The 13,155-nt window shown below is 47.2% G+C and overlaps 1 protein-coding gene across 13 annotated transcripts in view; it reads right to left on the minus strand.

Annotated features, from left to right (window-relative positions):
- Positions 1 to 13,155, minus strand: part of Fgfr2 (fibroblast growth factor receptor 2) — a 95,702-nt gene that overhangs the window by 26,805 nt on the left and 55,742 nt on the right. For 4 of the 13 annotated variants that reach the window (XM_015498331.2, XM_015498327.2, XM_015498333.2 and 1 more), the window contains 3 exons: positions 8,466 to 8,656; positions 7,330 to 7,477; positions 3,816 to 4,018 (listed from right to left, as the gene is read on the minus strand). In XM_015498331.2, the coding sequence (XP_015353817.1) occupies positions 3,816 to 4,018; positions 7,330 to 7,477; positions 8,466 to 8,656 (542 nt within the window). Of the gene's footprint in view, positions 1 to 3,815; positions 4,019 to 5,982; positions 6,128 to 7,329; positions 7,478 to 8,465; positions 8,657 to 13,155 lie in introns of all 13 variants that reach the window. The other 9 variants (XM_015498330.2, XM_048791315.1, XM_048791314.1 and 6 more) reach the window with 3 other exon arrangements.

Raw genomic sequence — 13,155 nt, forward strand, 5'->3', positions numbered from 1 at the left:
GGGGGGGGGAGGGTCTGCATAAAGCTTCCAGGGGTTTTTCCCCTCCACAGCAAAACTTGGGTAATTAGGCGAGGAAGTTTATCAGACGCCGAGTTTCTCCCTTAACGGGCCTCCGCCTCCCCCAGTCTCTTGAGCAACCTGTGAGGGCCGTGATGCACCCGGCCGGGCAGCCAGCTTCTACTTAGAAGGTCCTGTCAGCTAGAGTCCAGGTCAGAGCTTAGTCAGGCCACGTGTCCTTCAGAGGCTGAGAGAAGAGAGCCGCCAAGCAGGGGCAGGGGAAGGCCAGGGGTCCACAGAAAGGGCAGGTCCCAGTGAGGTGGCCCACGACCATGCTCAGCACCCAAGTCTTTCTGAACCAGCCAGGTTTCACGAGGCCCTTGGACTGCCCACCCTGCAGAGGACATTCGTGGGGTCTAGCTGCCAGTGAGCAAGCTTCCAGAAGCATAGCTCCCTTCTAGAACGACTTCCTTCTAGAAACAGCAATCCCCCTCCGGAACCAGAGCCCCCTTCTTCGGTTTGCTGTGATCCGGAGGCCAGTCACACTGGCCCAGAACAGGCTCCAGAGTCACCTACTCCTCTCCTGCATCTCTGCCTCACTCCTAGCCTCAAAGACATCATCACAAAAGACACCCATGATACTTTCTCTGGTTTTACTCTCCCCGTATCTGGCTGAGAGGGCAAAACTGAAGCCTGAAGAATCGCCCCACCCCACCTGGTTCCCACCCCCCCTCAGCCTCTGGTGAGCTGCTGGGGGCAGTGGGAGCTGGTGGGAGCTGCACAGGACATGACCATCCAGACAGAGCCAACTCTAGGACACTCGAATCTCCATCCTACCCTATGGGTGCTTCTGGCTCCAGAGCAAGGAGTTGACATACTCACTGAAAATCCTCCTCAGCACACCCAGCTCGTCCCCTGTGTCCCCTCCTGTACCTGCACCACCCCACTGCCACCCCCAGGTGACTTGTGGGCATCACAGGGAGCAAAGCCCTCCCTTCAGTTCATAGGTGCACAGGCTGCTTTTCCATGGCCCCTGGCCACCCTATAGGGCCACAGGAAGGCCAACAGGCTCACCAAGAAGCCCCTGTCTGGGTGGACGGCTGCTGGTCCCTTCTGACATGCCAAGTGCTCAGGAAACAGCAGCAGGTGGGCAGGGCAGCACAGTGTCCGAGCCCTGACCCTGAGTGAGGTATGAGTCCCCTCCCAAGGGGGCTGCCCCACGCCACCTGAGTTTCCCCAAGCATCAAGGTGCATGAAAATTCTCAAAAATTCATAGTTACTGGAACATGATTCCAAGAAACTCCTCCTTTAGTACTGGGGGGAAAATCTGTTGTTCCAAAAAAATAACATAAATGAAATGTCTGTCTTGCACCCAGTAAATCCAGTGCAAATTAGTAAATGTTAAGAAGGAAAACTCACAACAGGATAAATCACCAACCTCTGGCAGAGCACATCAAGAGAGAGGCCTTGGAGCCAGGAAGACTCGAGTGTGACCTGTGTCACACAGGAGCTTGGGCCAATGCAGGATGCAAGTGACTTCCTGAGAGCCTGGGGGCAAGGGTCCCAAGACAGCCAATGATGGGCTCACTTGTCACCTGGTGAAGACTCACTTCGAATCCCTGGGGCCTTTGTGTGGCTTCTCCCTCCAGCATGGTCGAATAGCCCTCTTTTACCTAGACACGGGACAGGCATCTCCCCCTCCACCAACGGGGCTCCCTGAGGGATGCTCTTTGTGAACAATGAATAATGCTCCCCATTTCACATATATGAAGAACTGGGGGTGTGTCGACATTCCCCAAAAACTTAACTCCCAGAGATGTTTCTCCACTCCCATTTCTCTTGCACCATTTGCCCCTCTCCAACACAAGGCAATCACATTTCAAATAACAGCCTCCAAATAACCTTGAAGCCTCCTGTGGAGCCTGGGTTGGACCAAGCACCAGATGAAGGAGGACGAGTGAAAGGAAGGAGGGAAGAACACGGGAGGGCCTCTGTCCCCGGGGCTTACACAGCAAGCGAGAAGATGACCACCCTAAGTGGACATGGACGATGGAGAGAAGTCAGGGGATTTTAAGGGCACCTTCCTCTTTCATCCTAATAGTTACAAAAAAGAAAAGATGACATAATTACAGGATGAGAGCCTAGTTACGCCACATGAGAGGGTTCCCCTCCTGCCTTATTAGAAGAAAATAATAGCAATGGGAACACCACTCCCTTTTCCCAACTCCCTGTGCCAGATCCCAAGTGTGGATGCTTTAAGAGCAGCCCAGAGGTGACTGGTGAGGAGGGAGGGTGGGGCAAAGTGGCCACGTGGCCTGAAGCCACAGCACTATCCAGCCAGGTGAGGGTCATCTCAGGACTAGACTCTCCAGAAACGGACCAGGCAACCGGCTCTGGGCCATCACTGCTTCTCTGGCCTCACAAATGACAGTGCTGTCACTCAAAATAACAACAGCATTCTTGGTGGCAGATATGACCCAATGGGCCCCCTTTCTCCCATGTTCTTGGCACAACGATCATCTGCCCATACTTAACACACACCCAGATTCTATCCTCAGCCTCCACGAAGACAGACCTGCAAGGGACATGGTTCCAAAGACCTTAGCAAGGACCCATTCAGCCAGGAGCTGGCCAAGGACAGCCAGATCCATGCGGAAACTGTTGCTGATCAACGGGTCCTTAACCCTTCCCAATGCCTTGTCCAAAAAATGCCATGGATACCCAAGTCCTATGACCAGAAGGGAGATGAACCCTGAATTTCCCAAAGCACTTTTAAGAATCACCTGGGAACTTGTTTAAAATGCAGATTCCTGGCTCTGTTCAAGATCTACTGAATAAGAATCAGGGCTGGGAGGATGGAATCTGCAATTTTAGCATAAATTCTACTAAAATTCATATTGAAGCAAGGCCAGTGAGCTGCTGTGGCACTTACTACTTTAAAAAAAAAAAAAAAAAAAAAGGAAAACACTTTATCAGAATCAAGTTCCAAATATTTTCCTAAGACTTCACATTCATATGTACCTTCCCTTTGTTCCTTCATAGCATTTCCTGACCCTTGGCTTAGGGCACAGTGAAGACAATCTTGTCCCATCTCCCAAAGCCAAAATCAACCAATCAGAAGGCAAATACAAGAAAAGCAGCCACCAAAGACCAGGTTTAAGGTTAAAAGCAATCCTTTCCCAGTTTCATAGAAAAATCATCCTACCACCAGGCCCATGGCCACACCTGTGACCTACTAACAAAAGTAAATATATATAATATATGCATTCAACGCTATTTTAAAGAATCAGAGGAACTCAGCCAAAATTCAGTTTGGAAATAAGTAGTTCAGGTACATCTCTGAGCCCCAGGGTTCAGATCTTGACTTAAATTAAAGAGGACTAGAGTTTCTTTTCTCCTAGTGGTATAAGTCCCATCCAATATCCATGCCTACCTCAAAAAATAATAATAATAATAAAATAAATAAAAAATAGATACAGGACACTAATGTGGCCTATGATGAATAGACAGCTATACTTGGAGTCTCATTAAACACACAGATGGAGACACCTCCAGAGTTATTTCCAGTCCTGCTGAGGACCTGACTCTCTTATTACTGTCCTTTCTTGACCTTGGAACTAGACCTCATTTACCACCCCACCCCACCCCCCGCCCAAAGCACTGTGACTTGACTCTCCAAGCTCCAAATGCTGAGCCCACCAGGCAGCATCACACAATGATGCTCAACGAAGAGAGGACATCAAAGCAGAGGAAAAGATCCAAGAGCTGGCTGGGTGGTTGGGGAGGAGTAAGGTTCTTTAAACTCTTTATCTACTTTCTGTTACCTGTCTCCGCAGGGGGATGCGCTTGGTCAGCTTGTGCACTGCAGGCTGGCTGCTGAAGTCCGGCTTCTTGGTGGTGGTCTTCATTCGGCACAGGATGACTGTCACCACCATGCAGGCAATGAGGAAGACCCCTATGCAGTAAATGGCTATCTCCAGGTAATCTGGGGAAGCTGTGATCTCCTTTTCTCTTACAGGAGCTAGATGGCAGGTCGCAGGGGGAGGAACAGATAAGCAGGCCAGAGAGTTAGGACAGGGGAGTGATGAGTCACAGTGTAATTAAAGGAATCAAGGGCGACGGCCATTCTCCAGTCAAGGTAGGCGTCCCCGTAACTCAAGGCTGCAGGATAACAGGGGCCCAGTTGCAAGTGCCTCTGGCCTGAGGCTCTCCCAGTTGCAAACAAATGACCGTGGGTTCCTCACTCCACCATCAGGGCCCAGGAGGTCACCATCTCTGGTCTTAGTGGGTGTCTGCCAGCACTGAGTGGCTGACACCAGGTTACAATGGGCAGGCTACAAGCCACATTCTGTTGGTCATTTGGGCAGAGCTGGATCATCGACTACACCCACAACAAAGGGACCATCTTTCATGGTGGCCTCTGAAGGCAAACCAAATTCAAAGTTCTTGAATATGAGCGTGCCCTTTTTGTTCCTAAGGAGGACATGATGGTGCTTCATGTCACTGGGGTGGGCTCTTTCACAGCAAAGCCCTACTAGATTGTTTTTTCCCAGATGAACACAGATAAGTGTTCAGCTAATAGACTGTCCCCAAAAATGTTTTCATTTCTTTAATACAGTCCCCCATGCTATTCAGTTAAACCAATGCATTCTTTATAAAGACAATTATGATATAAAATCTTTATGCACAAAATACACAAAGTTTATAATATTCCATAATAACCATTAAGAGTTTTGTATAAAAATATAAATGGCATTGCATGTGCATACTTATGTTATTAATTCAGCAACTTTTTATATCAAATATTATCTGTCCCCTTCTTAGTCTTCAGTGATCAATTTACAAGCAGTGTATTTCCAAACAGTATTTTTTTTTCCCCAAACTGCATTCTTAGTTAATGGGCTAGTATTATCAGGCAAACTGGTTAAGAAGTGCCAGTTAGGCACCTGCAGAATGCAGTACTGCAAGTTAAAGCAAGCTCAACAGGAGAGGCATCTCATCGTTTTTCAAAGCAAATATTCATAGAGCAGATTCACAACAAAAGGAAAAACGGATGCAATGGTATTGAAGCTTATACATTTTAATCAGAAAAAAAAATACTTGCAAAGATAGTCAACTCTCAGCAGCACAGCACAAAATGAAATGATCAATTTATTTTTACTTGATATAAAACAGGCATGCAGGTAGGCACTGTACTCTAAAAACGAGGAATTAATAACTGGAGTGGAACATCATGAGCTAGCAAACCATAGTCTATGCAGTTTCACAAAGGAAACAATAGCAGCAAATGTAACAAAGAAAACAGGGTTTGTCAAGACTAGAACAGAGATGTTGGTTAGACTTAGCAGCAACGTTTAGCAACAGGGCTTCACTGATGTTTATTTCTTTGCAGGGCAGAAATAACATCAAGCCTAAGATGGCACAAGCATGCTCCCTAGAAAAGGCCAATGAGAGTCCATTCTATTGCAACATGCAACAAGCCACCGATTCCCAAGGTAGGTAACACACTGCTTCTGCACACCTACGTTGCAGGGTGCTTCCCCCAGGCACCCCAATGAACATCCATCTGCTCACATCTCATTAAAAACACAAGAGGGGGAGAAAAACCACATATGGGATTTCAACGAGATGGAATTTGCAATGAGAAAAAATTACTTTGAATTTTATAAAGTAATTTTTACTTCTTCTTTATGAGAAGGGGGATGGGCTAATTTATACATTGGCTCCATGACTCACTAAAAAAAAATATAAGATCCCTTTGGGTTTTAAGAGTGAAATTTTACTTGATCATAAATGTGAGTGTGGGATCTCCTTGTAAGTGAATTTCCAAAGCAACTTTCTTAATCCCTGGGGGATCATTTTGCATATTTTTCAATCTTTATGCAAGGATAAAAGGGGCCATTTCTGGGAACAGAAGCTGTGTTAATTTTATAGCAATCAACCAAGAAAAGGGGAAAACCCACGGAAAGAAAGAGCAGTATATACCTGGCAGAACTGTCAACCATGCAGAGTGAAAGGATATCCCAATAGAATTACCCGCCAAGCACGTATATTCCCCAGCATCCTCAAAAGTTACATTCCGAATATAGAGAACCTCAATCTCTTTGTCCGTGGTGTTAACACCGGCAGCCTAGAAAACAAAGGAAGCGAGAAAAGGGCTAGAGACAGGAAGGACTGTGGAGGGGCCACGGAACCACGGGCCTCCACGGCGGCTCCAAGAGACGCTGGCCACCGCGAGATTCCAACTGCAGCCATCCACAAAGCCCACAACCAAGACCCTGAGCACACCGGCCAGCTCACCTCCGCAGGCCCGTCACCACACCGGCTTCACCACCTAGACATGCATGCAATCAAACGCATGGAAAAATCAACCCACAGAGGTCTGTTCGCTGGGCCTTTGCTTTAGTTTGGATTGAGGGGTGGCTTTCCAAAGGCACAGTGCCCAAAAGGCTAATTTGGCTTCTGGTCTTATTGGCTGCAGACTCCCAGCTTGAGAAAAGGATGCTTCTATCTAAATGGCTGTGTAAGAAAACAAAGCACTGTAAACAGCCCAGGTAGACACCTCTCTTGTCCCCATGGCCCTGTGGGAACCAACCAGGGTGGGAAGGTTGTCTCGGTTACCAGATCCTTAATTTCATTTTTGCAAAACCATCTTGCATTACAAAGCCTTGAAAGAGAATGGAAGAAAGCATGATCTTGGCAAGAGAAAAACTGGGCTTTCTGTTGTGGTGGTTTTTCTCCTTTTGTAATAAAAAATATTTGAACATGAGTCATGACAAACTAAGAAGGTCCACCTTCCGCCTTTGACAGCGTCCAGTAGTACGTTCAGTGGGTAAGATGCACTATCTTCAAATTTAGGGTAGGATCCACTATGGAACCAAAGAATTTGTCCAAGAGACTTTCCTGGACAAATAATAGCATGCCAATATTTCTCTAAAAATCTGGAGTAGAAGGACATATATTTCTGATATTTGAATGCTACAAATTCAACAATTCTGCCAGTTTGTGTATAAAACGGTGCTAATGTGCAGTCATGGTGGGAAACGTGCAGCCGGACAAGATAAACCAGAAGAGATGACTGAGAAAACTGGGTAGGGGTGGAGGGCACTCTTCAGAAGAAATGACAGCAAGCACCTTGAACATTGTGGGCATTTTTCCATGGCTGCTGGCACTATGCCAGCCGCATCACCAAAGAAAGATTATTATGAATATACCGAGGCCACAGGGGTTATCCTAGAAGCTGACTGCAGGCTCCCAAAGCACCAAGTCTTTTCAGCTTCTATATCCAGCTTTCTTTTAAAAAAATGAAAACAAAAACGAAAACATGGTTACCTTGCTGTTTTGGCAGGACAGTGAGCCAGGCAGACTGGTTGGCCTGCCCTATATAATTGGAGACCTTACATATATATTCCCCAGCATCCGCCTCAGTCACATTGAACAGAGCCAGCACTTCTGCATTGGAACTATTTATCCCCGAGTGCTAGAACAGACATAGGAGAACAATATAACGGCCAACCAGGAAGGACCGAGGGCTGTCTATGGTCCCACCACCAACATACCACAGGGAGACAACCTCCATTACGTTCAAAGAGCTGTGGGCTGAGGGAGAATGAAAAGGGTGGGGCAATGGAGAGGATGTGGGGTGCGGTGACAGCAGGTGGAAGGGGGAGAGCCGCTGCCCAGGCTGCTCATCTCTCTCCAGCCTTTGGACCCTGGGTATTGTTAGCTGGAGAGACGCTCGTGGTGGGGAGTCGTTGGACACCTGTGGTTCTGGGGAAGCCTGTTCTTTTGAAGGACATTCTCTACGGGCCAACTTAACCCAGGAAACACGGGAGGCAGGGGGCTGAGGATTAACTGAGCTGCCACGTGCTACTAGTCCTGAGAGCGAGTGAGATGGGAAACAGAGGCCGGTGCTACGACAATGGAGGCTTGCAAAACAAACAAACAAGGAACACAAGGGGGAAAAACTTTTCACGGGCATAGAAATATGGCTCAAAGTTTACTCCTAAACTATATGTGAATGATTTAGGGAATCTTTGAAAAAAGTTTTTGGAAAAAAAAGTTCTAAAAGGTGGCTACTCAAATTTGATCCTAACATATTAATAAAAAACAGAGTAACATCAAGGTCTTTCCATCAACTCCGTCCCACTGACAACTACACGACCATCTTGTAGGGGAGACAATGTCATGAGGCCCTCTTTTATAGAGGTGCAGCTAAGCCTCGACATTTTTTCTAAGATTTTAGGGCTGACAAACAGCTGAACTAGTCTGACTCCAAGTTTAGTCATTCTTCCCCGACCCCACAGTTCCCTTGTGATATTTTATTAGCAAGCCTAAAGATCTGCTAATTCCTTAACATACTGGCCAAAGACAGAATCATCTGTCAATTCTAACAGGAAATCAAAGAACCTGGCCAAACCCACCGGGGAGCCCAGTCCGGGGCCCCCTGGGATTTGGAAAGTGCTCACCTTTAGAACCTTGAGGTAGGGCAGCCCATCGGGCCCATATTTACTGCCGTTCTTCTCGACATGCTTGATCCACTGGATGTGGGGCTGGGCGTCGCTGTACACTTTGCACACAAACTCCACATCCCCTCCGACCACCGTGGAGGCATTCGCCGGCAGCCCAGCCTGCAGGATGGGCCGGTGTGGCGACCGCTCTGATGGAGAGAGGGGAGAAAGGACAAGCAGGGGTGGGAGGAGGAAGAGACCCATAAATAAGGTGTGCTGTCCAGAGGGCTGTTGGGGGAGCCAAAAAGGCCTCCGTCTGCTGGCTGACTCCTCTGGAATAACATGGAGGCCCCATGCATGACAGAAAGGACTTCAAAGGAGCCTGCTGGAGCACAACCCTTGTCAAAACGATTCTTATTTAAAAAATCAGAAAAGAATTTATTATATCCCAAGTTACTGGTTATCCGTGGCCACCTAACGAATAAAAGGAAAGATTTTATTTTGATAATCTGAAAGACAAATGGCAACAGGGGACCGCTTCACTGAGCGTGCTTGGGATGGTCTCCCAAACCCACGGCAACACTAAGCTTAACATCACGGGCAAACGACAAGACATCTCACACAGCCCCAAGGTCTGGGTTACCAGACCTTGATTTAGAAGTTCTAGGCCCCAGAACTAGAAGCAAATGTGTGTTGTATCAAGCAAATTCATTTGGGATCATTTGTTACTTTAAGCCATTCATCTGTCCCAATACCGCCCATGCAGGCTGAGCAAAGAGACCAGCCACCGTGAATACCAAAAAGGCTCCACTCCTCATGGTGTCGCCTGAGCATTTTTAAAATGTCCTGAGAAGACCTGCATCCCTTATTTTAAAATATAAACTAGAAACCTAAGTCTCTAGACCAAACTCAAAACTGGATTCACCTCTACCAAGGAGCTTAGTCATTGATTGGCTCTCTATTCACGCATTCATTTAATAAATATGAATGTCACTGTATGCCAGGAAATACAGGAACTAGCAGACAATCTTTGGCTTAACAGATGTGGCCCCGAAAGAAACACAAGGAGAAGCCAGTCCCCCAGCCTGGGCTAACTTTTGGACTGTCGGGGAGAAGGCCCGACACAGGGGATGCCTGCCATTGCTTCCTGGGCCTCATTGTCTTGTAGCTCTTTCTCTGCAGAGAGAGTTCTCAACAAAGTGCACCCCCACACACACTTCCTGTTGAGTGGCTTTCAAGAAGGTTCCTCTCCAGTGGAGTGGGGCTCTCTGCAGAAATCCTACTGAGGCTACCAAGCCAAGGTGTGCTGGCATCTACACCCAAGGTTCCTCAAGAATTAAGCAAAAACCAACTGAAAGATGGGCTAAGAACTGGAACAGACGTTTTTCCAAAAACAACATACAAATGGTGAACAGGTGTGTGAAAAGATGCGTCATTACTAATCCTCAGCAAAATACAAACCAAAATCACCATGGGCTGTCACCTCACACCTGTTAGGGTGGCTAATGGGGAGGATGTAGAGAGTGGATCTCCTGCCCACACAGCTGGTGGGGGTGCAAAACAGTGCGGCCTCCATGAAAAACAATATGGAGGCTCCTTTAAAAAAAAAGTCAAAACAGAACGACCATTTGGTCCCACTTCGAGGTATTCATCCAAAAGAACTCAGGATCTGAGACATGAGCACACCCATGTTCCTCACAGCTCCACTGTCAATCAAGATATTGATTCAGCCAATATCCCAAATCTCCATTGACCAATGAATGGAAAAATTAAAAATGTGATCTCTACATACAACGGGAAACCATTAGCTTTAAAAAAAAAAAATGGAAACCGTGCCATGGATGACAACGTGGATGAAACAGGGCAGCCGCGGAAGCAGAGGCACTGCAGGATGCAGCTCGTGTGCGGGGTCTGCATAGCCAACTGCATACCCTCAGAGTGCAGGGGTGGCCGCCAAGGCAGATGGGGGGTTGCTGGTCGGGGGCATAAACTGTCAGTCAAGCAGGGTGAATAAATTCCAGAGATCTGCTGTACAACCTTGCACTTACTCAACTGAAAGATGTTAGATAGCAGATGAGGACATGTTAGGACAGAACATCTCGTGTGAGGTATTCTCAAAAGAGGCATGGTGGCCCACGCCTGTAACCCCAGTGGTTCGTGAGGCTGAGGCAGGAGGATTTCGAGTTCAAAGCCAGCCTCAGCAATAGCAAGGCACTAAGCAACTCAGTGAGACCCCATCTCTAAATAAAACACAAAACAGGGCTGGGGATGTGGGTTAGTGGTCAAGTGCCCCTAAGTTCAATCCCTAGTATCCCCCCAACTAAAAAAAAAAATAAAGATAAAATAACCACAAGTTCACACAGCAGTGCTGTCAGGGGCACACTCCACCCAATCACTGCTCCACCCTCATGCCTACATGTACCAACCAGCCTCCCCCTTTCTCCCTGAAGTGTAGGTACCACTGCCTTCAACCTGCAGCTTCAAAACAGCCAGGGGAAATGAGGATGCCCGGGCCAGCCCAACACACCAAGGATGTCTCCATACCACACCTAGGACCCCAGTGCTCTAATCAGAATGATAGATGTCTAGGCCTTTCTATATTTGGGGCTTTCAGATTAAAATATCATTTAGTGGAATTTGTTGGACAAGAGCCAGACCATGTGCAAATTGATTTTACTCCACCAGTCTGTTGCTTGCCCTCAAAAACTTTTTAAGAAAGAAAAAGTACCAGTGGTTATCTTCAGCACATTTATTTCTATAATCTCCCATTGCTTCGCAGATACCTATGTCTCTACATTATAAAGATAAGGATGTCAGAGCCCTCAAGAAGTCATTCATCTGTCCCAATATCACCCATGCAGGCTAAGCAATCACCCCACAAGTCAAGACTTCTAGTTTTTCTGGGCAGAAAATGTCAAACCTTGGTGTCTTCAAATGTCATGTGAAAGTGCTACTCTTTGGCTGACATGTTTTCTCAGGCACAAGCCTTAGGGCCTGGTGTGTCACCAGCAATGAAGGAGGTATGTTTTCATGGTGGCTGGCTCCGTCCATGTGGGAAGGACTAAGTTGAGTCCACTTACACACACTCCTCTTCCTCACTCCCCAACATACCTCCTACCAAGAGATTTAACAGCTTAGAGAGGCCATTGCCTGGGCTGGACCCCACAGCAGGTTCACAAACATGCCCCTTTGTACCTGTCAAGACCGAAGACAGCTCATTCCTTCCCTCAGAAAAGTGAATTGTAGGTATCAACTCATTCCCTGGCTCAGAGTTCCACTCAAATGTGTTTACCTGTGTGTGTGAGTGTGTGTAAGACAAATATTGACAGTGGGCCTAAGATATCTTTTGAAACAAAAGTCCTATAAAACCTTTAATATCATAAGCCAGATTTGCCATATTTCAAAACAAGCCCTCTTTCTGAAACATACTAGTTTCTAGTAAATCGTTTCACAAGCAAACATCACTGAGCACATCCTACCAAAAAACGCCGCCCCGTGAACAAGGAGCGCTTTCAGAGCACCGCCGCCTCTGGCCTGCGCCAGCCTCCGACGGGCATCAGTCGCTGGGGCAACACTGGCAGGGCCTGCTTCAGGGCTGGGGCCTCGCTTTCCTTGTGGTCAGAGCACTGCTGAGCTGCAGTTATTAAGTTATTCCACTGTTATCCGGACTATTTTCACCAAAAAAAAAAAAAAAAAGCCCCGTGCAATGGTTTAATGTTATTACATTTGCGAATTACAGCATGCCAAATGTCACCGCTGGCAGACCTGAATTCATCTTTGCAAATTTTCTCACCTTTTATGAAATAGCCTCTTAGCCACCCCTTCACCCCCTCTGCTCTTTCTCACTTGAGGTACAAAAACTGCAGGCAGGATCGTTCTGTAATAGAAACCTTACACCATCTTCCAAAACTTATTACAGCTGCTTTCAGTATAAAATGAAACCTCCGAGAACGTTATTTAAAATGTTTTTAAAAAGTCAGTAGGCCTCATGTTTCGTTTTTCCACATCAGGCTTTGATTTCCTTTGCAACCTCATTCTCTGCCCTTAAACAAGTTGGAGAACGAGGCCTGAAACATCTTGGAAAAGGTCCCAGGATGCCAGCATCTGCGGAGCACCACACGCCTCTTCTTGTCACCTTCAGCCATGGATCGCGCCTTGGTGTCCACCACCCTGAAGAGCAGGGGTCAGGAATGGACGACGGTGCCTGCACTTCTGTTCTGACTTCTGAGGTGCTGGGGCAAAAGCCAGGCACGGATGGCCATGACGAAGCTGTCCGGGCAGAGGGGACGGGCCAGGGCAAGAGGAACAATGGCCCTCCAACAACGAACCTGCTGCCCCGGAACCTCACCAGGCCCTGGGCAAGCAGAAACCCTGGGTTTGCAACTTTTCTCAGCAAGCTGAAATCAAAGGGATTAGTCCAGGAATTATTTCTGCATGAGGGACGGAGCCCAGCGCTGGCTCAGCTCTTCTTCTGGGTGATAACAAAGTCACATCTCCCCACCAGGAGGGATTTGCCATGTTAAGCAAGGTTCTCTTTTGGCATGTTTCATTCAGGTGTTATATAAAACAGATTTCTCTCTCTGCAGGGGAAGCGAAATAAACCTGTGAAAAACCAAAGGGCTGATGAACAGCTCACCTCTGATTTTTTTTTAATACTTATTTTTTTTACAATATCTTTGTTTTATTTTTATGTGGTGCTGAGGATTGA

This window comes from Marmota marmota, unplaced genomic scaffold (genome assembly GCF_001458135.2).
Source record: "Marmota marmota marmota unplaced genomic scaffold, marMar, whole genome shotgun sequence".
Classification (NCBI taxonomy): Eukaryota; Metazoa; Chordata; class Mammalia; order Rodentia; family Sciuridae; genus Marmota; species Marmota marmota.